The sequence below is a fragment of the Eurytemora carolleeae genome, unplaced genomic scaffold (genome assembly GCF_000591075.1).
Source record: "Eurytemora carolleeae unplaced genomic scaffold, Eaff_2.0 scaffold293, whole genome shotgun sequence".
Lineage (NCBI taxonomy): Eukaryota > Metazoa > Arthropoda > Copepoda > Calanoida > Temoridae > Eurytemora > Eurytemora carolleeae.
This window is the reverse complement of record NW_019396262.1, coordinates 14267-41222: the sequence shown is the minus strand read 5'-3', so window position 1 is coordinate 41222 and position 26956 is coordinate 14267. Positions and strand designations below refer to the sequence as shown.

The 26956-nt window shown below is 32.4% G+C and overlaps 1 protein-coding gene across 1 annotated transcript; it reads right to left on the bottom strand.

Moving 5' to 3' along the window:
- Positions 1-593: 593 nt before the first annotated feature.
- Positions 594-25185, bottom strand: LOC111699609 (uncharacterized). Its single transcript, XM_023470320.1, has 11 exons — positions 24754-25185; positions 22904-23008; positions 22041-22137; positions 16102-16211; positions 13861-13949; positions 8794-8875; positions 6401-6456; positions 5588-5664; positions 4852-4948; positions 4137-4223; positions 594-3306 (listed from the first exon to the last, which is right to left on the bottom strand). Exons 1-11 carry the CDS (start codon positions 25022-25024, stop codon positions 2329-2331), a joined length of 2049 nt encoding a protein of 682 aa, XP_023326088.1. The 5' UTR covers positions 25025-25185; the 3' UTR covers positions 594-2328.
- Positions 25186-26956: the final 1771 nt, after the last annotated feature.

Genomic DNA, 26956 nt, shown 5'->3' with positions numbered 1-26956 from the left:
TATTTATATATCAGTATATATTTATATATCAGTATATGCTTATTTATCAGGATATAATTATATCTCATGATATATTTACATATCAGTATATATTTATATATTAGAATACATTTATATATCAGTATATATTAACATATCATGATATATTTATATATCAGAACACATTTATATATCAAGATATATTTATATTTTAGAATATATTTATATATCAGTATATATTTATATATCAGAATATGTTTATATGAACCAAACTCTTTTTATAGCAGGATACATTCAGCTTGGCTATTAGATATAGAGCTTTTCAAAATTTCTAAAGAAACGGGTAGTTTCTGGTTTATTCGAAACTATCCATTTGTAAGAAAATCCAAAAAAGAATCTTTTTAAACAGTTTGACCGTGAAATAATATCGTTTTTAATGTTTTCATTTTAAATTTGTATTTTCTGATGATTGCGATTAACTTTAACCCAGGGACTTTTTTCACCCCCCCACCCCCTCCAACCCCCACGGAGTTTTCTTTATGATCTAAAAACGTCAAGCACCAGAGCACTCAAACTTCTTCACTTTTCTTATAACTTCATACCATATCCATTTAAACATTTATTACATAATATAAACATACACAATAGGATATTTAGTTCTATTTTATATAAGAAACAAATCTAATATAACTTGCTATGCTTGGAAGACAAATTACAATTGAATTGATAAAGCACTAAGGGTTAGGTAGTTAGGTCAACATCGGCCTTAAAATATTGTAGTTTTCCTTCATATCTTTTCCACCTGATGAACTATACTTTTAATATTTCGAACTTAGATTATTTGATACAGTTTAAAATACCTAAGGTCTACGACATTGGTTGGCAAAAATAAAGGGGTTAAAAATTCAGTTCTGGTAAAAACTCAATTCTTTCCGTTACCTTTAGAATTATTTGGATTATAAAAAGTGAAGAAAAAACACCTGTTGTTACAGCATCAGATATTTTTGAGTTTATAATACTTTGTCCTGAGTGAACAAATATTTCATGTTAATTAAGTTAATGCTATTTTTATTTTTATTTTTAATGCTGTTCAAATTAAAGTAGATACAATCAGATGCTGTTTTATAGATTTTGAATTTGATGAAAGCAAGAAAGAAGAAATCAAACTTATAACTTCATAATCATATTCTCCACTTTTTAAGCGAACTACTTTTAGGAAAATCTTATGAAAAACTACAATATCTTGAAGCTCCCCGAATCCACGATATTGAAGATATTTTCCCATCCCTACAGAATTCTAGGATTATACAGTATTTTAGGATTACAGGATTACAGGGTTACAGGATTTAAGGATTACAGGATTGCAGGATTTAAGGATTACAGGGTTCTAGAATTACAGGATTCTAGGACTACAGGGTTCAAGGATTCTAGGATTCTAGGATTCTTAAATTCTAGGATTCTTGCATTCTAGGATTCTTGCATTCTAGGATTCTAGGATTCTAGGATTCCAGGATTCTAGGATTCTAGGATTCTAGGATTCTAGGATTCTAGGATAACATAATTGTGGATTTCAGGGTTCTAGGATTCTATGATTTCAGAATTCTAGGATAACAGAAGTCTAGGATAACAGAATTCTAGGATTACAGAATTCTAGGATTAAAGGATTCTAGGAAGCAGAATCCTAGGATTTCAGAATTCTAGGATTAAATGATCTAAGGATTACAGAATTCTAAGCTATTGATAGATTGTCTCATGGTTATCACTATATCACACTTATTTTACATTTTTAGCAAGTTTCGTCATTTTATAAATTTCTGTTTTTTTTTGCAAATAACTAGTAGAAACTAATCGTTAGTTAGTTAAACTTGGAAGCTCGTAGTAAACATAGTCGTAGGAAACCATTAGTCTGAGATTCAAATTTTCGGTGGAAAAATGATAATTTTCATATTCAGTGGATCAATTTGTTGCATTAGATTAGGCAAATTTTCCGCTTGGAAAATAAATAATTTACATTAATAACTGTCAATAAGAGTAAAGGGGGATATTCTAAACAATATAAGACTGCTCGCCACAAATAACAGTTTTTAATCCATATATCTTTTTAACCTAATTTTGTTTTGGGCCTGTGATATTTCAAGACAGAAAATCTGTTATATCAATTAGTCTAAGTTTAAAATATAAAGGTTTACACCATCAGGGTGAAAAGATAAAGGAGTTGGTTTGTGGCGAGTTTCCTAACCATTGTAAGATTTGGTTAATGTAAAGATAGATCTAGTTAAAGGGTAAGATTTGGTAAATGTAAAGATAGATCTAGTTAAACGGTAAGATTTGGTTAATGTAAAGATAGATCTAGTTAAAGGGTAAGTTTCCCTTTTTCCTCTGCCTTGACTGCCAGAAGTGGGTCCAGGCAAATACAAGAACTAGCTGGATAAACAGGAACAGTCCTACTCCAACAATAAGTCCAGTCAGGTTTAAACAAACCTCTAGTCCGGCAGGATCGAAGGATTCGGTTTTTGTTTCTCCGGAGAAGGAAAGTGAATCCTTGTCATAATAGTTTTCCGTGATCTTGTTCAGGTTACTTGATTTCTCTACATCATTCCTCCCACGATCTGTTTCCTTTTTCGCAAACTTATCCGTGATCACAAAAGCATGCGTAACAAGCACGTCGTCGGAGAGAGACAACCCGGCCTGACTCCGCCGAAACCTGGAGCTATCCCGCCATCTTGTCAACGGATTCTCCGCCAAACTTATATCTCTCCTCCGCCTTCCGTAGGAACTAATCCTAGTTTTGTCTCCGCCGAAATAATCTTGATAAACACACTCTACCGGTTTACATTTCGGCATACAGGGAGTAACAAGAGCTCGAAACTGAACAACCTCGCTAGTTGGAAACTTGAAAGCATCGAACCTTGCCATTAAGGATTTAGGTCTATCAGATTCCATGCCTAGTGGACCCAGGATCCTTCCCTCGGTGGGGCAACCTACACTGTCAAGTAGAACTATCTCATTCTGATCATTTCCGTCTTTAGCAACCAGCTCTCGGACAAATATCTCGTAGGGAGAATCCTGATCAAGGATTGAGAAATGTAGTTCTAACGGATCTCCCACAGCAGCCTGCTTGACCTGCCCTCCTCCCCGGGCAGTCACGCTCATGATGACGGTTGGGGACTCCACCTTCCCCTCCTCCACTAGGGCGGGTTGGATCTCACCCTTCACCTCCAGGTCTAGTCCGTTACTTACAGTTTTGTTTCCTAGATCATATTGACAATGCAGAGCTAAACCTAGGTCGGAGCTGGTCACTACACTGTCATGGTGCTGGATAATAACCTAAATATAACAAAATATAATAAATCAGATAAAAAGATGAAAATTAATTGTTTTTTTTTCATTTTTTTGTGCAAAGTATTTTAAAGTTTAAATTTAGTAAAATATAGAATATATGACGATACTTAAACTTTACGAAGCTTATAGTAGATTAAATCAGATAATTGACTATGCATAACAAATTTTAGAATTATAATTCGCGGTGTTATCTCGGCAAAAGTACATGGTGCATGATAGACTTTTACCCCTTTTAAATAGATTTGATCCTAGTAATCACCCTCACGGTAGTATTACATTTGGGATTTCTAAAATGTTTCTAATCTTTTAAATTTAATATTCAAATGTTATTGGTTTTATAAAACTAAATGATGTTAAAATATAAATTTTCGAAAGTTTACAAGATGGTAACACGTATTCTTCATTTACTCTTAATTATTCATTAAAGTAAATCAAAACGTGATTTTTAAAAAACTTCAAGTCACTGTTAAGTGTTTATAATAGTCCAAAAACATGAATGAAGGGACTTCTGATCTAATTTTAAGTGTGAATGACAACTAAAGCTTTCATATAATGCTAACTAAATATGTAAAGGGTCAGTAAAAAAACGCGATATAACGTTGTTTAACAACAGAATATGTCAATATTTGCAGGTTTCATGTTGTAGATGGAAAAATATTAAAATAAAGTGAACTATGCAAAATTATGCAAAAATTATTTCTTCTTCAGAAATCGATTAAAAAACTTAATTCTATTATATTCTAAAGTTTCCTCAATTTTTTAAACTTATTCTGTACTACATATACAACGTACATCGTACATACATCAGTTTATACCTGATTAGTGTACACTCCGTCTCCTTCCCTCTTCACGTTGCATTCAAGATCATTGTACGCCATAGTTATACTGAACTGTATATCCCCCTACAATACAATATAATACAATAATAATACATTCAAGATCATTGTAGGCCATAGTAATACTGAACTGTATATCCCCCACAATACTATAATACAATAATAATACATTCAAGATCATTGTACGCCATAGCTATACTGAACTGTATATCTCCCTGCAATACGATAATACAATATTAATACATTCAAGATCATTGTACATCATAGTTATACTGAACTGTATATTCCCCTACAATACAATAATAATAAATTCAAGATCATTGTAGGCCATAGTTATACTGAACTGTATATCCCCCTACAATACCATAATACAATAATAATACATTCAAGATATTATAATAATAAGAAGAATAATATTAATTTAGCAAATCAAAAATTAATTTAAATGTGATTTATTTCTTCGGACTTTTTAAAATCATAATTCTAAAAGTTGTCTTTTTTTACGGGTCCCCCTGTACAGTGTAAAGTGTACAGTGTACAGTGTACAGTGTACAGTGTACAGTGTACAGTGTACAGTGTACAGGGTACAGTGTACAGTGTACAGTGTACAGTGTACAGTGTACAGTGTACAGTGTACAGGGTACAGTGTACAGTGTACAGTGTACTTTTTATGTTTGTTTATTTATTTCCTGACCTCAACATCAACCAGACAACTGTTTGGGTTCTCCTTGGCGTAAATCTTCCCAGAGAATATCTTGTTGGTTGTAATCGTAGCAACCATATCAGAGGACCTAGGGTAGGAACATATTATAATAATTTACTAATCCTTATATCTTTGCAACCTTATGTTCACTCCTGTATGCCGAGTCCATTAACGCCTGATCAAATCAGGGTTCAGTCATGTGTTTGTTGTATATTCTTTAACAATAGAAATAGAATGGCAGTAACATCTATCTTTCTATCTCATTATCCGATCAGAGTTATGAATCTTTCAATTGGCGCTTTTAGTAAATGGAAATATTTACTTCTAATGAAACATGTTGTAGACCTTTGATATTTCAAAATAGGAAGTATGATAGATCAAATATTCAAAGTTTCAAATATCAAGAGTTTTCAACATAAGGTTGCAAAACTAAAGGCATAAGAAAAGTAGCGTTTGCAGCCAGTAATCCAATCTTATTGATCGACGCGTTTGTACAGTTAATACTTTGTATTTGATTTAGTATTTAGTGGAGTTCATTTTCATTTATGGGTAAAAAGTTCAAGTTTCCTGTAATATGTTAATTTTAGTTTAAATTAATGGCTACTAAGGTCCTAGAACTATGATTAGAAGCAGATATACAGATGTCATTTAAATATTAAAGTTTTAAAAATCATGGATATATGGTGAATGGAATGTTTAAAGTGGGACGAAGTGACGCGAATTCTACCTGCAATCAATGGTTACATTATAGCAGGAGCTGAGTTCGAAGGTTCCTCTCACATCTCCAATTACAAGAAACGGATCCTAGAAATATTTATATTTTAAATCCAAAAGGCTGAAGTAAATAAGATCAAACTACGAAGAGTAATTGCTCCGATTATTTCCTAATTTTCTAACCTAGACACAGACAAACTTGACACGGAATCAGGACAAATTGAAGAGAATTATTTAATAATTGTACAATGTACAGTGTACATAGATGTTTACTGTACAGAACATTTAGGTTGGAATTGCTCTCTTCTTTGTACATGATACACATTCTAGGTTAACACCACTACAAAATGTCAATGTAAAAGGAATTGAGTCTTTGCTACAAACTCTGATTTTACAATTCTATCTATTTGGATTTTTTAAAACTATTCTGTGACAAGGACTTAATCCTTTAACATTGACCAAAGCGAACGCCGTGGCTTGTTCTCTTGATCCTAATCAGCTAGATCCTAATCAGCTGGATCCTAATCAGCTGGATCCTAATCAGCTAGATCCTAATCAGCTGGATCCTAATCAGCTGGATCCTAATCAGCTAGATCTTAATCAGCTGGATCCTAATCAGCTGGATTTTCGACCACCGACGAAATTCCGGCCAATGAAAGGACTAAGTGCACATATTTGTCCTTTTAACTAGATTTTATCAGAGTTTTAAAAAGACCGAACGGTCCTCGGTCATATATGTAATATTTGTATATATAGGACGATCTCAAGGGAATAGAATTTACTCTGACAGTGCTATGGAACACCCGGAGAAAATTTTTTTGCCAACCTGAATCTGAGTAAGGGTAGCAGAGGTATGGTGAGATAATCTGCAAACTCTATCTCCTAAAATATAAATTTTAATGAACAATCATAGTTATATACAATTTACTTTTTTCAATCTTACAAAATAGTTGTTCGAATGAAAATTTATTGAAACCATTTTGAGTAAAATTAAAGTAAAATTAATTATTGCTTCAAATTGCTTGCGAAAACATCTAAACCTGCGCGCAACCGAGAAAGATTTGATTTGAGATTCTTTGTGATAAGTGAAATCAATAAAAATTAGTAATATTTATTTTAGTTCAAGATAAATACGCAAAACAGTTATTAAACAAATAAATACAATAAGACAGGCGATGAAGTGTTTATAAATTGCACCATTGACTAAATTCTTTTAAAATTAAACGCATAATGTTCGAGGGAATTGATCATAAATAGGCTTAGAAAACGACATTATACAAGTTCTTCCATTGTATTCGTATTTATGGGATAAACTGAATAAAAACACCAAAATACAACTTTACAAAGAAAACTTTGAATGTATTAGAACTTGTAAAAATAGAACTAGTATGAAAAGACTAGTTCATGAAATGCATAATTTAACCGTGCTTTGTCTGTTTATTCCAACTGTCATATTTAATGTCGGAGTTGTAAAGATATCTCAGCAAACTCTAGAATTAATTCAGAGAACAGACAAACAAGATTAAATATCTCAGGGAGTAGAGAAACAAGTTTAAATATCTCAGAGAGAAAATGAACAAGATTAAATATCTCAGGGAGTAGAAAAACAAGTTTAAATATCTCAGAGAACAGACAAACAAGGTTTAGTATTTCAGAGTACAGACAAGCAAGATTTAATATCTCTGAGAGCAAACAAACAAGATTAAATATCTCTAAGAACAGACAAACAAGATTAAATATCTCTGAGAACAGATAAACAAGATTAAATATCTCAAGGAGTAGAAAAAAAACAAGTTTAAATATCGCAGAGAACAGACAAACAAGATTAAATATCTCTGAGAACAGACAAACAAGATTGAATATCTCCTCAGGAAGTAGAAAAAAAGTATAAATAAATATATAAATAAAGTATATAAATATAAAGTATAAAAAAGAAGACAAACAAGTTTAAATATCTCAAAGAGAAGACAAACAAGTTTAAATATCTCTGAGAGCAGACAAACAAGTTTAAATATCTCAAAGAGAGGACAAACAAGATTAAATATATTCGAGAGAAGACAAACAAGATTAAATATATCAGAGAGAAGACAAACAAGTTTAAATATATCAGAGAACAGACAAACAAGGTTAAATATAGCAGAGAGAAGACAAACAAGGTTAAATATATCAGAGAACAGACAAACAAGGTTAAATATAGCAGAGAGAAGACAAACAAGTTTAAATATAGCAGAGAAAAGACAAACAAGTTTAAATATATCAGAGAACAGACAAACAAGGTTAAATATCTCAGAGAGAAGACAAAAAAGTTTAAATATCTCAAAGAGAAGACAAACAAGTTTAAATATCTCAAAGAGAAGACAAACAAGTTTAAATATCTCAGAGAGAAGAAAAACAAGTTTAAATATCTCAAAGAGAGAATAAACAAGTTTAAATATTTCTGAGAGAAGACAAACAAGATTAAATATCTCAGAAAGAAGACAAACAAGATTAAATATCTCAGAGAGAAGACAAACAAGTTTAAATATATCAGAGAACAGACAAACAAGGTTAAATATCTCAGAGAGAAGACAAACAAGTTTTAATATCTCAGAGAGAAGACAAACAAGTTTGAATATCTCAGAGAGAAGACAAACAAGTTTGAATATCTCAAAGAGAAGACAAACAAGTTTAAATTTCTCAGAGAACAGACAAACAAGATTAAATATCTCAGGGAGTAGAAAAACAAGTTTGAATATCTCAGAGAGCAGACGAACAAGATTAAATATCTCAGGGAGTAGAAAAACAAGATTAAATATTAAAGATTAAATAAGTTGTGGTATTATAGCTAAAATAATTCCATTTATTTGGAGTTTTTATTACCGATTACTCACCAAAAACTCAAATTTTTACTAATCCTTATATCTTTGCAACTTTATATGGTGTAAACCAGAAATTACAATGTATGGTTAAAAAGCTGTGTACCGCAGTTTATGGAAGGAGTATATATCCTTTCAGAAACTGCAGTACACTTAATTTGTAAACAACGCTATGCGAGTTCCTCTTATACTCTTTGCTTAAATCTTTGTTTTTTAAAGTTTCGACTTTTTACTCCAGCCGAATGTATAATTAAAATATTAAAGGTGTATTACTAATATTAAGATTCAAGGATATAAAGATGGGCAAATAAGTTCTCTTAAAAATAATTGTTTAACTATTTAATAACTTTATTAGTTAGTTTACCTGTATCTCCGTAATCAAAGGAATGGCATCTGTAAGGAGCTGTTAGACAGAGATCACGACACGCTTCCATAGCTGGGACATCCTGGATAGTTCAACTTTAAGCTTATATCTTTAAAATAGCTTCCATAGCTGGGATATCCTAGACAGTTCAACTTTAAGCTTATATCTTTAAAATAACTTCCATAGCTGGGACATTCTAGACAATTCAACTTTAAACTTATATCTTTAAAATAGCTTCCATATCTGGGATATCCTAGATAGTTCAACTTTAAGCTTATATCTTTAAAATAGCTTCCATAGCTGGGATATTCTANATGAGCATTTCCATATCTGGGATATCCTAGATAGTTCAACTTTAAGCTTATATCTTTAAAATAGCTTCCATAGCTGGGATATCCTAGACAGTTCAACTTTAAGCTTATATCTATAAAATAGCTTCCATAGCTAGGATATCCTAGACAATTCAATTTTAAGCTTATATCTATAAAATAGCTTCCATAGCTAGGATATCCTAGATAGTTAAACTTTAAGCTTATATCTTTAAAATAGCTTCCATAACGGGGATATCCTGGACAGTTCAACTTTAAGCTTATATCTTTAAAATAGCTTCCATAGCTGGGATATCCTAGATAGTTTAACTTTAAGCTTTTATCTTTAAAATAACTTCCTTAGCTGGGATATTCTAGACAGTTCAACTTTAAACTTATATCTTTAAAATAGCGTCCATAGCTGGGATATCCTAGACAGTTCAACTTTAATCTTATATCTTTAAAATAGCTTCCATAGCTGGGATATCCTAGACAGTTCAACTTTAATCTTATATCTTTAAAATAGCTTCCATAGCTGGGATATCCTACATAGTTAAACTTTAAACTTAAAACTTTAAAATAGCTTCCATAGCTGGGATATTCTACATAGTTAAACTTTAAACCTTTATCATTGAAAACAGTTTACCTATTATCTAATATTTTTAATCTTATATGTTAAAATTTACCGAGCTGTCCTGTACTTTTATACAGGGTTACCCTCATAGGATGAGACTGGAAAGACAACCTCAAACTCTTTAAATGAAGTCTACGGCATTAAATGTAATCTTTTTATGGCTTATTCAATGATTGGGCGAATATTAAACAAGCTAATAATTCCAGGGAATCATAAGTCTTATCCTTTGTGGGGAACCCTGTATCATTATACGACGTTAACAGTTAGAATTTCAGTTAGAAATATCATTACTGTCTCATGATATATTTTGAATTTTCTTGAATTCCTAAATATTACAAAGTATGTTTGATAAAATAATTTTGAATAAATATTTAAAAATATTAATAAATCAAGTCAGAGCTGACTAGAGAGAAGAAGAACAGATTACTTGTGTTTGTTTTTCATTATAAACTAGTTTACACAAACCTTCACAAAGGTTTACAAACTTATTTGAAGAAAAACATCATCATTTTGGGATTCAAGTTAACACAATAATTAACCTTAAACCTCCAAAAAAATAAAAGTTTTCCTTAAAAAATGTTAAATCATTTTGCTTGTTTTCTCTAATATCCTTTACTTTCATCCTTTTGGAAACTCTGTGAGAAGGCATACATTAATCAATACAATATTGATGGGATTTATTAAAAAGGGTGAGTTAAAATAACTCCAAGAATTTACCTTAATTGAAGGGATATGAGGCAGGGACAGAGAGGTTTACACTTTCAAAGTTTACACAATGAGGAAGGAAATCATAAGGGTAAAAAAGGGAAAGGAAAAATTTACACTTGCAGGTGAGGAAGGAAAAATAAAGATTATACTTGCAGGTGAGGAAGGAAAAATAAAGATTATACTTGCAGGTGAGGAAGGAAAAATAAAGATTATACTTGCAGGGGAGGAAGGAAAAAAGAAAGGTTATACTTGCTGGGTGAGGAAGGAAATAGAAAGGTTATACTTGCTGGGTGAGGAAGGAAATAGAAAGATTGCTTGCTGGGTGAGGAAGGAAAAAGAAAGGTTACACTTACAGGATGAAAAAGGGAAAGGCAAGGTTCACACTTGCAAGGTAAGAAAGGGACGGGAAAGGTTACACTTGCAGGGTAAGAAAGGGACAGGAAAGGTTACACTTGCAGGTTAAGAAAGGGACAGGAAAGGTTTACACTTGCAGGATGAGGAAGGAAATCATAAGGGTAAGAAAGAAGAAAGGAAAGGTTTGCACTTGCAGGGCGAGAAAGGAACACAAATGGTGAGAAAGGGAAAGGAATGGTTTGTGACCGAAGTATGAGAAAGGGAAATGACAAGTTTGGTAATTCTAGGGTAAAAAAGAGAAATGAATTAGGTTTTAACCTCACAATTATACTTTTAGAAAAATATGCTATGGAGAGAAAAAGAAGTAAACGTTTTTATCATAAGAAGGATGAGAAAAGAGTTAGAAGCTTGAGGACTGGAAGAGAGGGGAAGGCGTGGCGGGGGGGGGGGGGCGACGATGTTTTGACAACAGATGTTAATATCATTTAAACGCTGGACGACATAGTTTACAAGACATTTAGAGGATATTTACAGGATAGTTTCCCCTCAAATTTAAAATATTTATCATAATAATCCCACAAACCATCCCAAGCTCTAGGTTTAATCTGCAGTTTCTGAGGATTCGAATTAATCAGGATAAAGGATTGGGATGAGGAGAGAAATGGAGGAACAGGATGAGCATGAAATGGAGAACTGCAATGAGGAGAGATATGGAGGAACAGGATGAGTATGAAATGGACAACTGGGATGAGAAGAGAAATGGAGGAACAGGATTATCATGAAATGAAAACTAGGATGGGGAGAGAAATGGAGGAACAGGATGAGCATGAAATGGAGAACTGGGATGAGAAGAGAAATGGAGGAACAGGATGAGCATGAAATGAAGAACTGGGATGAGGAGAGAAATGGAGGAACAGGATGAGAAGAGAAATGGAGGAACAGGATGAGCATGAAATGGAGAACTGGGATGAGGAGAGAAATGGAAGAACAGGATGAGCATGAAATGGAGAACTGGGATGAGGAGAAAAATGGAGAAACAGGATTATCAGGAAATGGAAAACTGGGATAAGAGAGAAATGGAGGAACAGGATGAGCATGACATGGAGAACTGGGATAAGGAGAGAAATGGAGGAAGAGGATGAGCATGAAATGAAGAACTCGGACGAGGAGATAACTGGAGGAACAGGATGAGTATGAAATGGAGAACTGGGATGAGGAGAGAAATGGAGGAACAGGATGAGTATGAAATGGAGAACTGGGATGAGGAGAGAAATGAAGGAACAGGATTATCATAAAATGGAGAACTGGGATGAGGAGATAAATGGAGGAACAAGATAAGCATGAAATGGAGAACTGGGATGAGAAGAGAAATGGAGGAACAGGATTATCATGAAATGGAGAACTGGGATAAGAAGAGAAATGTAGGAACAGGATGAGCATGAAATGGAGAACTGGGATTAGGAGAGAAATGGAGGAACAGGATTATCATGAAATGGAGAACTGGGATGAGAAGAGAAATGGAGGAACAGGATGAGCATGAAATGGAGAACTGGGATGAGGAGATAAATGGAGGAACAATATGAGCATGAAATGGAGAACTGGGATGAGAAGAGAAATGGAGGAACAGGATGAGTATGAAATGGAGGAAATGGATGAGCATGAAATGGAGAACTGGGATGAGAAGAGAAATGGAGGAACAGGATGAGTATTAAATGGAGCACTGGGATGAGGAGATAAGTGGAGGAACAGGATGAGCATGAATTGGAGAACTGGGATGAGAAGAGAAATGGAGGAACAGGATGAGTATGAAATGGAGGAACAGGATGAGCATGAAATGGAGAACTGGGATGAGAAGAGAAAGGGGAGGAACAGGATGAGTATGAAATGGAGAAGTGGGATTAGAAGAGAAATGGAGGAACAGGATGAGCATGATATGGAGAATTGGGAAGCGGAGATAAATGGAGGAACAGGATGAGCATGAAATGTAGAACTAGGATGAGGAGAGAAATGGAGGAACAGGATGAGCATGAAATGGAGAACTGGGATGAGGAGAGAAATGGAGAACTGGGATGAGGAGAGAGATGGAGGAACAGGATGAGTATTAAATGGAGAACTGGGATGAGGAGATAAGTGGAGGAACAGGATGAGCATGAATTGGAGAACTGGGATGAGAAGAGAAATGGAGGAACAGGATTATCATGAAATGAAGAACTGGGATGAGAAGAGAAAGGGAGGAACAGGATGAGTATGAAATGGAGAACTGGGATGAGAAGAGAAATGGAGGAACAGGATTATCATGAAATGGAGAACTGGGATGAGGAGATAAATGGAGGAACAAGATGAGCATGAAATGGAGAACTGGGATGAGGAGAGAAATGGAGGTTCAGGATTATCATGAAATGGAGAACTGGGATGGGGAGATAAATGGAGGAACAGGATTATCATGAATTGGAGAACTGGGATAGGAAGAGAAATGGAGGAACAGGATGAGTATGAAATGGAGAACTGGGATGAGAAGAGAAATGGAGGAACAGGATTATCATGAAATGGAGAACTGGGATGAGAAGAGAAATGGAGGAACAGGATTCATGAAATGGAGAACTGGGATGAGGAGAGAAATGGAGGAACAGGATGTGCATGAAATGGAGAACTGGGATGAGAAGAGAAATGGAGGAACAGGATTATCATGAAATGGAGAACTGGGATGAGGAGAGAAATGGAGGAGCAGGATGATCATGAAATGAAGAACTGGGATGAGGAGAGAAATGGAGGAACAGGATGAGTATGAATTGAGAACTGGGATGGGGAGAGAAATGGAGGAACAGGATGAGTATAAAATGTAGAACTGGGATGAGGAGATAAATGGAGGAACAGGATGATCATGAAATGAAGAACTGGGATGAGGAGAGAAATGGAGAAACAGGGATGAACATAACATGCTTAAATGATCGAGTGGCGAAATTGGACAAAAATGCTGGGAGATTTGAACTTGTGTATACCTTGAAACTGAATCTACAGTTTTCATGATTCTATGCTCCAGGAGCTGGAAATCTTCGTGCGTACCTGATAAACTGAATCTACAGTTTTCATGATTCTATTCTCCAGTAGCTGGAAATCACAGAGTTTAACAGGATCATCGACACAATTGTTCTCTGTACTCAATACAATACAATCAGTACTCCAGAATAATAAATGGCGGGATAACGCTCAACTTAAAGAGAATTGTCACGAAAAATGAAAGGGGGTGTATGGATTGTAGGATGAATAATAATAAAATACAATTACACAAAGAGTATTTAATTTAAAGCACCTCAACGGAATACATTATATATCAATGACATCGATTTTTCATTATATAAGCAATGAGGATAATACAAAGCCTGATTATTATTATCTAGCTCTTGAATTTTTACAGTACACTAAATTAAAAATAGTTTTTTTTTATGACCCAAACTACATAATTAATAGTGCAAGATAAGATCATAATACATGTTTTACACTTTTTTGCATTTCTATAATTTAAAACCAAAATGTCCTTCCGTAGAAAGTTTTAGTATAAATCAATTTTGAGTAGAACAGTGAAGGGTGTGGAAAAAGAGAAAATTTGTGAAAACACGATTTTGATTATTTCTTGGACAAAAGATGGTTGAGAAAAATGTATTAGGGAGTAGAAGAGTATTAAAGGATTTAAAGGGCGTATCTGTTTTAACAATTGTAAAAAACGATTTTATTGCTTTTATAAGTCTCTAATTATCTTCCTTCTTAAGTTAAGACAGAGGAAGTCTATTAATGGTTTACTGTTATCAAAATCTAATTTTGTTTCTTCTATAAAACGGTCAAGTAAAGATGAAAATATAGAATGAATTTAATGTTAAAAAAGCACAAGAAATAATGAGCATGTATGTTCTGAATAATAATAAAAATTGTCAAATACCAAAGTTATGCATGATCTTAATACACGGTAACTTGATTTTTTTGGAGCAGGATAATTGAAAAGTACAGTTGAACTGTAATATATAAAAGTACAAAAATGAGCAGGATAATTGAAAAGTACAGAATTATAAACTGTAATATATAAAAGTAAAAAAATGAGCAGGATAATTGAAAAGTGCAGTTGAACTGTAATATATACAGGACAAAATGAGAAGGACAACTGAAAAGTACAGTTAAACTGTACTTTAAATAATAAATAATAAAATAATAAAAGTGCAAAAATGAGCAGGATAATAGGAAAGTACAGTTGAACTGTAATACATCGTAATATATAAAGGACAACATGAGCAGGATAATTGAAAAGTACAGTTAAACTGTAATAATAAAAGTACAAAACTGAGCATATATAGGATGAATGAAAGTACAGGAATGAGCAGGATAATCGAAAAGTAGGAGGATGAGTCGAATGATCTAGAAAACTAGAAAGTTAAGGACAGGTATGTGGGGGGGGGGATGACAATTAAATATTTTCAGATAATCCATGGGATAATTCCGCAGGGTTGGGAACTAATGTTCAATTTTTCAGAGATCTATATATCTACTATCTATATACTTAGATATATATTAAATATATGTTTAGGATATATATTATACAATACAGAGATTATGTTAGAAATGGCAGAGTAAATGTAAGAAATGGCAGAGTATAAATGTAAGAAATGGCAAAGTAAATGTAAGAAATGGCAGAGTAAATGTAAGAAATGGCAGAGTATAAATGTAAGAAATAGCAGAGTGAATGTAAGAAATGGCAGAGTAAATGTAAGAAATGGCAGAGTAAATGTAAGAAATGGCAGAGTAAATTTAAGAAATGGCAGAGTAAATGCAAGAAATGGCAAAGTAAATGTAGGAAATGGCAAAGTAAATGTAAGAAATGGCAGAGTAAATGTAAGAAACGGCAAAGTAAATGTAGGAAATGGCAAAGTAAATGTAAGAAATGGCAAAGTAAATATAAGAAATGACAGAGTAAATGTTAGAAATGGCAGAGTATAAATGTTAGAAATGGCAAAGTAATGTAAGAAATGGCAGAGTAAATGTAAGAAACGGCAAAGTAAATGTAAGAAACGGCAAAGTAAATGTAAGAAATGGCAAAGTAAATGTAAGAAATGGCAAAGGAAATGTAAGAAATGACAGAGTAAATGTTAGAAATGGCAGAGAAAATTTTAGAAATGGCAGAGAAAATGTTAGAAACGGCAGAATAAATGTTAGAAATGTCAGAGAAAATGTAATAAAAAACAACAGCAAAATGGAAACAATTTCCAACATAAGTATTCGACCCTAAGAAAGATTTTTTTAACGATTAATGATTGATTCCTAAATATTCATCTGGTGGTGACTGTTGCCAAGTTTGTGTTCCTGCAACTGTATGCCGATCCATATCCGACAACCGGCATTCTCCCGTCCCTCGGGTATAGGTTGCTGATCTAGTAATAATGTAAGTATTTTTTATTATAACTTGGTGTTTGAGAAGGAAAAACCAACAAATATAGAAGTTGTTTGGAATATTCCCCCCCCCCCCAATTTTAAAAAAGGGAAAAGGAAAATAATTTGTTGTGGATTGTTATCATTTTTCGACAATAAACTCAAAACTAATAATTGTAAATTTTATATTAAAAAATTTACATTGAAAAAATAATATAGGTTTTATAGTGTGTGGAAAAGAAATAAGGTTTAGACAAAAAGGTAAAAATATCTTTATCATTCGTGACGATTTTTCACATTTAGTATACTAGGCTTTAAGGGCGCTTCGCGCCCATCTTCTATCTCAATTTTAAACATTTTCTCTTTGTATCACTTTGTAAACATCGTAAAACAAAATCAAAAAAAGTTCGGATTTCATAAAAAAATTTATGGATTTACAAAATTTTAAAAAATTCAATGAAAATCGAATTTTAATGGAGGCAAATATCCGAAATTTTGATTCCATAAACCTCCATAGGGGTCACGCGAGGTGCCCCAAAAAATTTGGGTCCGATCGGATTATTGGATACAAACAAACCGACAAGCAAAATATATAATTATAATTGACAACAATTGCTTCTCATGAGAATATTATTTTAAAGTATAAAATAATGAATACAAAAAAGCAAAGTTTACATTAAAAATGGGGTCGAAGCCAACTGTTGGAAGAACCAAAAGTTTAGAGGTGCTTAATTTACGTTAATGTGTTATAAACCTAAAATATGAGATTGCAAGCGCTGCTTCATATTGAAAATAAATACCTTTTTCTATTTGATTTAAGTAAACGTCGCTCTAAACATAACATTACGATATCATTCAAACTTCAAACTTCATATTACATTATTGTTTAATAAAAAAAAAACATATAAACGGATCTTAACCCAAAAATGTTTCTATTTCTAAAGTATAGATATTATCTAGAATATACTTGTGTTGCAAAATTAGCTGTACAAATGGCGTAATTAAAGTAATTTAAAAATTTGGTTTGAAGAATTAAAATCTGTTGTGTTGTGTGTATCAGGTCGGGAAGGTTGAGAGGGAAAGTTGCCAGATGACAACACTGAGCTCCTCCAATACCTTCTAATATCTTCAAGCAGAATTTCAAGTTGGAGCATCGTTTAGCTGTAAGAAGTTTATAATCCCCCCCCCTAGGGGGGGGGGGAATAATTATTTCCTTTAATATATTTAAATATTTCTCTATCGTTTTCTTATGTAAGCTTTTGCCAATCTTATTAACAATGACATAAAGTTTAAAAGTCAGTCAACTGTTGAAGAATTCTTTGGAAATTGCCACAATCCATACATTACAAAGACTCATTTAAACAGATTTGCACTAATTTGTACTGATTTGTACTGATTTGTAATGATTTGTACTGATTTGTACTGATTTGTACTGATTTGTACTGATTTGTACTGATTTGTACTGATTTGTACTGATTTGTACTGATTTGTACTGATTTGTACAGTTTTATACTGATTTGTACTGATTTGTACAGTTTTGTACTGATTTGCACTGATTTTTACTGATTTGTACTACTTTGTACTGATTTGTACTGATTTGTACTGATTTGTACTGATTTGTGCTGATTTGTACTAATTTGTACTGATTTGTACTGATTTGTACAGTGTACAATTTTTTACTCATTTACAATCATATAATCGTTTTGTACCAATTTGTACTTATGTTTGCTTATTAAACTGTATTCCCTAAACTAGGGGAGATTGTACTATTCTTATGAACATGAAAGGTTATTGACCTAAACACTTTAATCATCTTTTCTACTCCAGATTGGTGTTGATGCTGATTCAAACCTGACAGAGTTAATAAAGTAGGTTTGAGTTCCATATTTTTATATAATATTCGATAATAAAGTACACAAAAGTTTAATAAACTATATTTCGACCCTTTTTCAGTTCTTGAGATTTGTTCCTGTTATGAAGATTTAAAACAAACGATGTTAAAAAGCACCATGCCTCTATCTATGCCTCTATCTATGCCTCTATCTATGCCNCTCTATCTATGTCTCTATCTATGTCTCTATCTATGTCTCTATCTATGCCTCTATCTATGTCTCTATCTATGTCTCTATTTATGTCTCTATCTATGTCTCTATCTATGTCTCTATCTATGTCTCTATCTATGCCTATATCTATGCCTCTATCTATGTCTCTATCTATGCCTATATCTATGCCTATATCTATGCCTCTATCTATGTCTCTATCTATGCCTATATCTATGCCTCTATCTATGTCTCTATCTATGCCTCTATCTATGTCTCTATTTATGTCTTAATTTCTAAACTATCTGTGTTATAAACAGCATCCAGAGTTTAACAGCCTGGATAAAAACTGATTAAACTGAGTGATTTGAAGAAGATTTTATTTTTGTGGAAACAAAAAACAAATAATTGGAGAGTTAACAAACCTTGAACACTCATCAGTTCCTCTTATTAGAATTAAACCTTAAAATACCATGGTGGGAAAATAACAAAACATCTTAGAAAACAGTAGGGAAGGGAGGGGAGTGAAGATTCCAGGGGGGTGGGGTAGGGGTTTTAAGGGATGGACATTTTTTTAGGGGGAGGGAGAGGAAACCAAGCTGAATTTAAAGTTGGAATACACTCATTCAAATCTATATTTAAATATTCGATTACAAGATTATGATTGCTTGAATAGAAATAAATGCAGCGTAAATAGCGTAAATAATATTTAGTGAATTTAATTGCTTGAGAAAATGTGAAATGTTGCGTACATCAAAGAAAGTGAGATTTTAGAAGTTTCGATTTCCTTCTCAGGTGTTCAAGGAAGGGAGGGGGGGAGTGAGGTGTTCAAGGAAGGGAGGGAGGTGTTTAAGGGGGGGGTTGTGTAAAATTATAACAATTTTTTAATTATAGGAGAGAATATATAAATGGGAAAGAAAAGACAGATTATGTAAGACGCGGAGAAAATGAAAGTAAGAACTAAAGATTAAACTATTTATCGATAATTACACGTTTTACCGAGATCTCACATCTTTCACAGGAATTATTTACCAACAAGAATCATTATTACATTTTTGGATTAGCAACAAAATGATATCCTTTTTCAAAATTTGATATGTTTCATGTCTGAATTTCAAGCATTACTAATTAAAGGAACTGTTGCTGTAATTTCAATTGACCTTCCATCTAAACAGAGCTGAAAACTTTAGAATGAGATATCCTTAATCCCGACTACTTAATTTAAGTATCCAATGGACACACTATTGATTTTCTTCTTAAACCGTTCATTCTTGGATATAGTAGAGAAAAATCAAAAACCGGTTTTTGAAATTAGAGAATTCCTCCCGTTTCTGTATATTAATCTTAAATGGCGCGCAAAATTTCAAAGTTATCGGCTTGACATAAGCGACTCTGATTGGTTGAATTTTACACTTTTCAGGATACAAGTACAAGAATAGGTCGATTATGATGGTCTCGATATTAAGAAAAAGAGAGGATTAAGCATTAATCTCGATATCCACCATTCTAAAGTTTTCAGCTCAGGTCGGATTCACAATTGTACCCTAATCTAATCAACAATTTAGAAGTTTTAAACAGAAAACATGGATGTTTCGAATGAATAAAAAAATGGCGTCAACACACCCTTTATTAATAATAATATAATTCTCACTGAAGTTTACGATATCAATTTATCAATAAAAAACATAATAATTTTATTTAATTGCATCGATTTAAAGGTTTAGTGAAGAAATGGAGAAATCTTAGAAGTGTGACAGGGCGCGTGATATAAACGCATTTATATTCATTCTAGTACATCACGGAGTAGGAATACAAGGAATTCAAACATTCTAGTACATCATGGAGTAGGAATACAAGGAATTCAAACATTTTAGTACACCATGGAGTAGGAATACAAGGAATTCAAACATTCTAATACACCATGGAGTAGGAATACAAGGAATTCAAACATTCTAATACACCATGGAGTAGAAATACAAGGAATTCAAACATTTTAGTACACCATGGAGTAGGAATACAAGGAATTCAAACATTCTAGTACACCATGGAGTAGGAATACAAGGAATTCAAACATTCTAGTACACCATGGAGTAGGAATACAAGGAATTCAATCATTCGAGTACACCATGGAGTAGGAATACAAGGAATTCAAACATTCTAGTACACCATGGAGTAGAAATACAAGGAATTCAAACATTCTAGTACACCATGGAGTAGAATACAAGGAATTCAAACTTTCTAGTACACCATGGAGTAGAAATACAAGGAATTCAAACATTCTAGTACACCATGGAGTAGAATACAAGGAATTCAAACTTTCTAGTACACCATGGAGTAGAAATACAAGGAATTCAAACATTCTAGTACACCATGGAGTAGAATACAAGGAATTCAAACTTTCTAGTACACCATGGAGTAGAATACAAGGAATTCAAACATTCTAGTACACCATGGAGTAGGAATACAAGGAATTCAATCATTCGAGTACACCATGGAGTAGGAATACAAGGAATTCAAGCATTCGAGTACACCATGGAGTAGGAATACAAGAAATTCAAACATTCTAGTACACCGTGGAGTAAGAATACAAGAAATTCAAACATTCTAGTACACCTTGGAGTTAGGAAAACAAGGAATTCAAGAATAGAACCGCGTAAAAACATTTCTTATGAATTTATATACGAAGAATTCAAACATATGTAGAACGGCATTAAAAACATTCAGTACACTATAAACATAGATGCAGCCTGCTTTAAAAAGTCTCATCAATTTTTAAGACAGGGTCGACTTTGCAGTGTCGCAACGCCTTGGGCTTTGATTTTACCGCTCTTACTCACTTATGCTTTTCTGTAGCCCTTTACACTTGAAGCACTATAAAGCATTTGTTGTTAGCTTTTGTTTTAAAGATGTAATTGGCAAAATTCTCTTTGATTTTTGCTTGAGAGCTTGAACCCTTTAAATCTCAGTGATACAAGGAATTCAAACATAGGACAGATTAAAAAACTTTCAGTACGCCAGAATCAAACATAAACGTATGCATACAATCTAAATTATGATCTAGCTAAAATTAAGAGTACTCCCTCTACTCCTACATCCATGGTTTGAAATTAATAAATTGTTTGAATGCTATATGTTCAGCTAGGCTGAGAAGGCATAGTAGGCGATTACAATAATAATACTGTTTCTCTATGCAACGGATTTATTACTTGATTACTATAGTATTTATGTTTATATATACAACCTTTACCAGGATATAGTCAGATCTAATATTAGATACAGATATCGATATTCTAGCCTCATTTTATTAGGTTTTATTTTATTCTAGAATATCAATATGCTAGCTTGAAAACTCAGCTTTCCCGTGAAACAAAATTTGCTTTGAAAGTCAGCTGACTCAACTTGGAACTTTTAACCATTAATGTCCGAATGTACGTGGTTTAAACGGGTTCCCCAATCCAAATTTGAGGCAAATTGGTCCAGGGGTTCATTTTTAGTTATTATCGGACATAAAAAACAGACAGACAGATTATTACATTATATATAGATACAAATATATATCCTGAAGATTTCAGAGTGCATGAAACATTATTTGATAGAAATAAAAATATTCTAATTTTTTTTTTTCGTTTCATATTACTTTTATTCATTTCATAAAATAGAACATAAGAAATAGATTCGTTCTTATAGAAAATAATAGAGAAATTACGGCGTGACAAAGTGATATTTTCGCATAAATTTAACCTTTCTTAGTACGCCCGGCCCCTGATTTTGGGATTAAACTGTTGGTTTTACCTGCAAGGAAATGCTCGTTCAGATTTACAAAGAGCCATACAGCTCTCTCTGTTGGGTACTACTCCTTTTTTTCTTGCATAGTCCATCAATCCATACCCTGATATAAACATACTTAATCCATACCCTGATATAAACATACTTAATCCATACCCTAGTATAATCATACTTAATCCATACCCTGATATACACATACTTAATCCATACCTTTATATAAACATACTTAATCCTTACCTTTATATAAACATACTTAATCTATCTGATATAAACATACTTGATCCATACCCTGACAGAAACATACTTAATCCATACCCTGATATAAACATACTTAATCCATACCCTGATATAAACATACTTAATCCATACCCTAGTATAAACATACTTAATCCATACTCTGATATAAACATACTTAATCCATACCCTGATATAAACATACTTAATCTATACCCTGATATAAACATACTTAATCCTTACCTTTATATAAACATACTTAATCTATCTGATATAAACATACTTGATTCATACCCTGACAGAAACATACTTAATCCATACCCTAGTATAAACATACTTAATCCCTACCCTGATATAAACATACTTAATCCATACCCTGACAGAAACATACTTAATCCCTACCCTGATATAAAGATACTTTATCCATACCCTGACATCTACATACATAATCCATACCTTTATTTAACCATCTACCAAATCCCTACTTTAATGTAATGTAAAAACAAATAATGAAACTTAAAAATGAATTAATAAATAATTGAAAAAATTACTCTATACATAACTGATCAATAAATAAGATATATATAAATAAATACATAAATAAGTGAATAAATGAATTGAATAAAAATGATTACCTAGAACTGATTCAAAAGACCAGGCTCTTTTACAGCTTGGGGTTGGTAAACATACTTTCTGTATATAGAGAGTGAACACTGGATACTGAGATACAGTTAAACCTCCTGAAATATACAAGAATACAGAGAACTAGACCTTAAATATACAATATTGAAATTATATTTCTTATTTCTTTATTTGAAAATAAAAATGTGACGTGAGTATTGAAGCCAAATTTTCTTTAACATTTATGCTAGTAGCGCGGGTGAATACTTGTATCTTGTTGTTAAATATTTGAAAATTATACATGTTGGTCAGAAAAGTGTAAACCACAATATATTATCAACTATTTATCTCTTTAAACATAATATTTCTTATTCTAATCAAGTCTATTATTTTCTGGTTAATATTGTCAGTTTCGGTCTAGAAACCCTTGCTAGCTTCTCATTCTAACGAATGAATAATGAATATATTTATTCATAAAACAATGATAAAAATGAATGAAAATGGATATTTTGGAGAAAAACTTTTAAAAATATCATAACAAAACATAAGAAAGTGTAAGTATTAGGACAACTTTAAACGAAATAAGGAAAAAATTTATTCAATGAATTCATTGGGACAGAAAAGTAAACTTAAATAAAGGTATCATGAATATTTTGATGTAAAAATGAAAGGAACTAATGAATAGATGAACTAATTACTTTTCAATAAATGAAATGATTTTCGGATTTTCTTTTGATAAATTACTTCATTAATTAATGTTAAATGTTATGGTTTACCAGGAAAGAATGAATAAATGAATGGTTTATCAAGGAAGAATGAATAAATGAATGGTTACCAGGAAAAAATGAATAAATATATGGTTTCTTAGGAAAGAATGAATAAAGGAATGGTTTACTAGGAAAGAATTAATAAATGAAGGGTTTACCAGGAAAGGATGAATAAATGAATGGTTTACCAAGAAAGAATGAATAAATGAATGGTTTACCAGGAATGGATGAATAAATGAATGGTTTACCAGGAAAGAATGAATAAATGAATGGTTTACCAAGAAAGAATTAATAAATTAATGGTTTACCAAGAAAGAATGAATAACTGAATGGTTTATCAGGAAAGAAAGAATAAATTAATAGTTTACCAGGAAAAATTGAATATAATGAATGGCTTACCAGGAAAAAATGAATATAATGAATGGTTTACCGGGAAAGAATGAATAAATAAATGGTTTACTGGGAAAGAATGAATAAATAAATGGTTTATTAGGAAAGAATGAATATAATGTATGGTTTACCAGGAAAGAATGAATAAATAAATGGTTTACTGGGAAAGGATGAATAAAAGGATGGTTTACCAGGAAGGAATGAATAAATGAATGGTTTACTAGGAAAGAATGAATATAATTTATGGTTTACCAGGAAAGAATGAATAAATAAATGGTTTACTATGAAAGAATGAATAAATAAATGGTTTACTAGGAAAGAAAGAATATAATGAATGGTTTACCAGGAAGGAATGAATAAATGAATGGTTTACTAGGAAAGAATGAATATAATGTATGGTTTACCAGGAATGAATAAATAAATGGTTTACTGGGAAAGAATGAATATAATGTATGGTTTACCAGGAAAGAATGAATATAATGAATGGTTTACCAGGAAGGAATGAATAAATGAATGGTTTACTGGGAAAGAATGAATATAATGTATGGTTTACCAGGAAAGAATGATTATAATGTATGGTTTACCAGGAAAGAATGAATATAATGAATGGTTTACCAGGAAAGAATGAATATAATGAATGGTTTACCAGGAAGGAATGAATAAATGAATGGTTTACTAGGAAAGAATGAATATAATGAATGGTTTACCAGGAGAAGATTGAGCTGAAGATGAGAAAAGTACACAGAGTCCTGTCTCGAAGTTTGCAGATTGACAAGTAGAGTTAGAGAGGCAGAGTTCTATACAGTCCGTGAGCATGAGAGTTCCAGGTCTAGAATCCAGCATATCTGTAGGAGCTGTGTACACCTGACCTGTTACAAGCTCAAAATGTACAGACTCTGATCCTGTACATGCAGACTCAGCTTTATGTACTGCAGAGGATAGAAGGATAAGAAGAAGATAGGGGTTTCTTCCAGCCATGGTTGGGTTTACTCCGGGTTTTATTTAAATTTAGTATCAGGTTCGGAAAAGGATTCAATAGTTGAAAAGTCAGAAAAAGTTTTGGTGCGCCAACCTCTCAGAGTGTTGAAAATATGAATTTCAATCTAAATGTAAATCTTTGATTGCAAACATTTTCATTTTTTTCTGAAATTTGTGTCGGAATATAGGTTGGAATATAGGTTGGAATATAGGTTGGAATATAGGTTGGAATATAGGTTGGAATATAGGTAGGAATATAGGTTGGAATATAGGTTAACAAAAATATAAGTCTGAAAATACTTTGCTCACTAATATCATGTTGCCCTGAATATTGTGGTCAGCAAAAATATTATTTGATCAATAAAATAGTAAAAAAATGTAAAAAAAAAAAAAACTGTTTAATCAAGATATAGAAGCTTTATGCCTTAAGGGTTCATGTATATAAGGTTCATATTGTGGCAAAGACTAAATTTCTTTACTCGAAAAGAGTCTGGTGAGGCATGGTTTTATTTGTTGTTGACATGTCAGATTTGTTGTTGACATGTCAGATTTGTTGTTGACATGTCAGATTTGTTGTTTACATGTCAGATTTGTATACGCGATAATTCTTTCACTAATACACCGGGAAAAGTGTTTTATAAACTGCATTTTTTCCCTTTTATTTGACTCAGAGATTTCCAAAGTTTGCTTTTAGTTTATCATGAAATTGTGCAGGTGAATAAACCCGTTTTAAAGCAACTAAAGGAATTGAGTCTTTGCCACAAATTCAGTTTTTGTAAAACCTATATCTTTGTAATCTTATGATGTAAAGCTTTGATATTTCAAACTTACATTATTTGATCCAATAGCGTTCATAGTTTGAAATATTAAAGATCTACGACATTGGGTTGCAACAATATTGAAATTAGAAAATCAGAGTTTGTGGCAAAAACTCAATTCCTTTGTATTATTGTTTCGTATTCGACGTCTGAGGCTTAAATTTGAGACGCGGCTCAAATATGGGTGGTTCCACTGTAAATTGTACGGCGCTCAATTGAAACCGGGTTTTGACGGAATTTAGACGCGGCTCAAATTTATTAAATTCGGACTCTGAACAATTAAGACTTTTTATTTCATAAATATCACAAAACTTGTTGTTTCTCAAAAATAAGTTGTTAATATTTTTAAAATGCAAAAAAACTACAATTTATAAAAATTACGTAAAAAACTAAGCCGATTTACCAGACCAAAGATGTCTCTGCAAATAAATTTCCCTAAAAGGAGATGTCTCATTTGGCATACTGGTCTCGTTTTGCCTATATATTTAGTCTGTAAGTGCACTGTGCTGCGTGCATGTCTGATGGCGACCTCTTCTTGTCAAAATAACAATCACATTTTTGCCATGAATTTCGTGGATAATATTCTGTTCCTTAGAATGGAATGACCAATATGAAAAAATAAAAACTGAAAAAAATCAAACATTCTATTGAAGAACTTATTTCTCGCCTCGAACTTTATTCCTCCTATTACGCAACCTGATTGTAAAGATAAAAAACGCGATGTTTATTTTTTACAGAAAGTATCATTCTGTCCATTAGAAACATCTTTGAGCTGTGAGATTGGTTTAGTTTAGTGTTTCTTATTGAACAAATTTGGACAACGTGTATATTCTAAAATCAGTGAACAGTTCCGTTAAATAAGGCTGCAGACTGTATAAACTGACGGAAGTGTATTTTGTCTAAAATTATAAAGATTAGAATCGGAACAAACAAACTCTCTCGAACAGAAATTGCAAAAAAAAATTAAGAATTAAGAATGAAAACAGAGATCACGTTCAGTTGGTTTTGTTCAAAGCATGATTCTCGTGAAGAATGTGACCAACTTTCTTGCTGTAAGATGCTTTATCAAATAAATGCTTAAAGAATAATTTAAAAAATGTTAATTTTTATATTT

Excerpts from the sequence above, each read along its gene's own strand:
- LOC111699609 (XM_023470320.1), bottom strand. The coding sequence starts at position 25,024 with ATGGCTGGAAGAAACCCCTATCTTCTTCTTATCCTTCTATCCTCTGCA. Across the intron at positions 8,876-13,860 it reads CTGTAGATTCAGTTTATCAG|GATGTCCCAGCTATGGAAGC; the intron begins GTACGCACGAAG and ends TGAACTATCCAG. Across the intron at positions 4,224-4,851 it reads GTTGTCTGGTTGATGTTGAG|GGGGATATACAGTTCAGTAT; the intron begins GTCAGGAAATAA and ends ATTGTATTGTAG.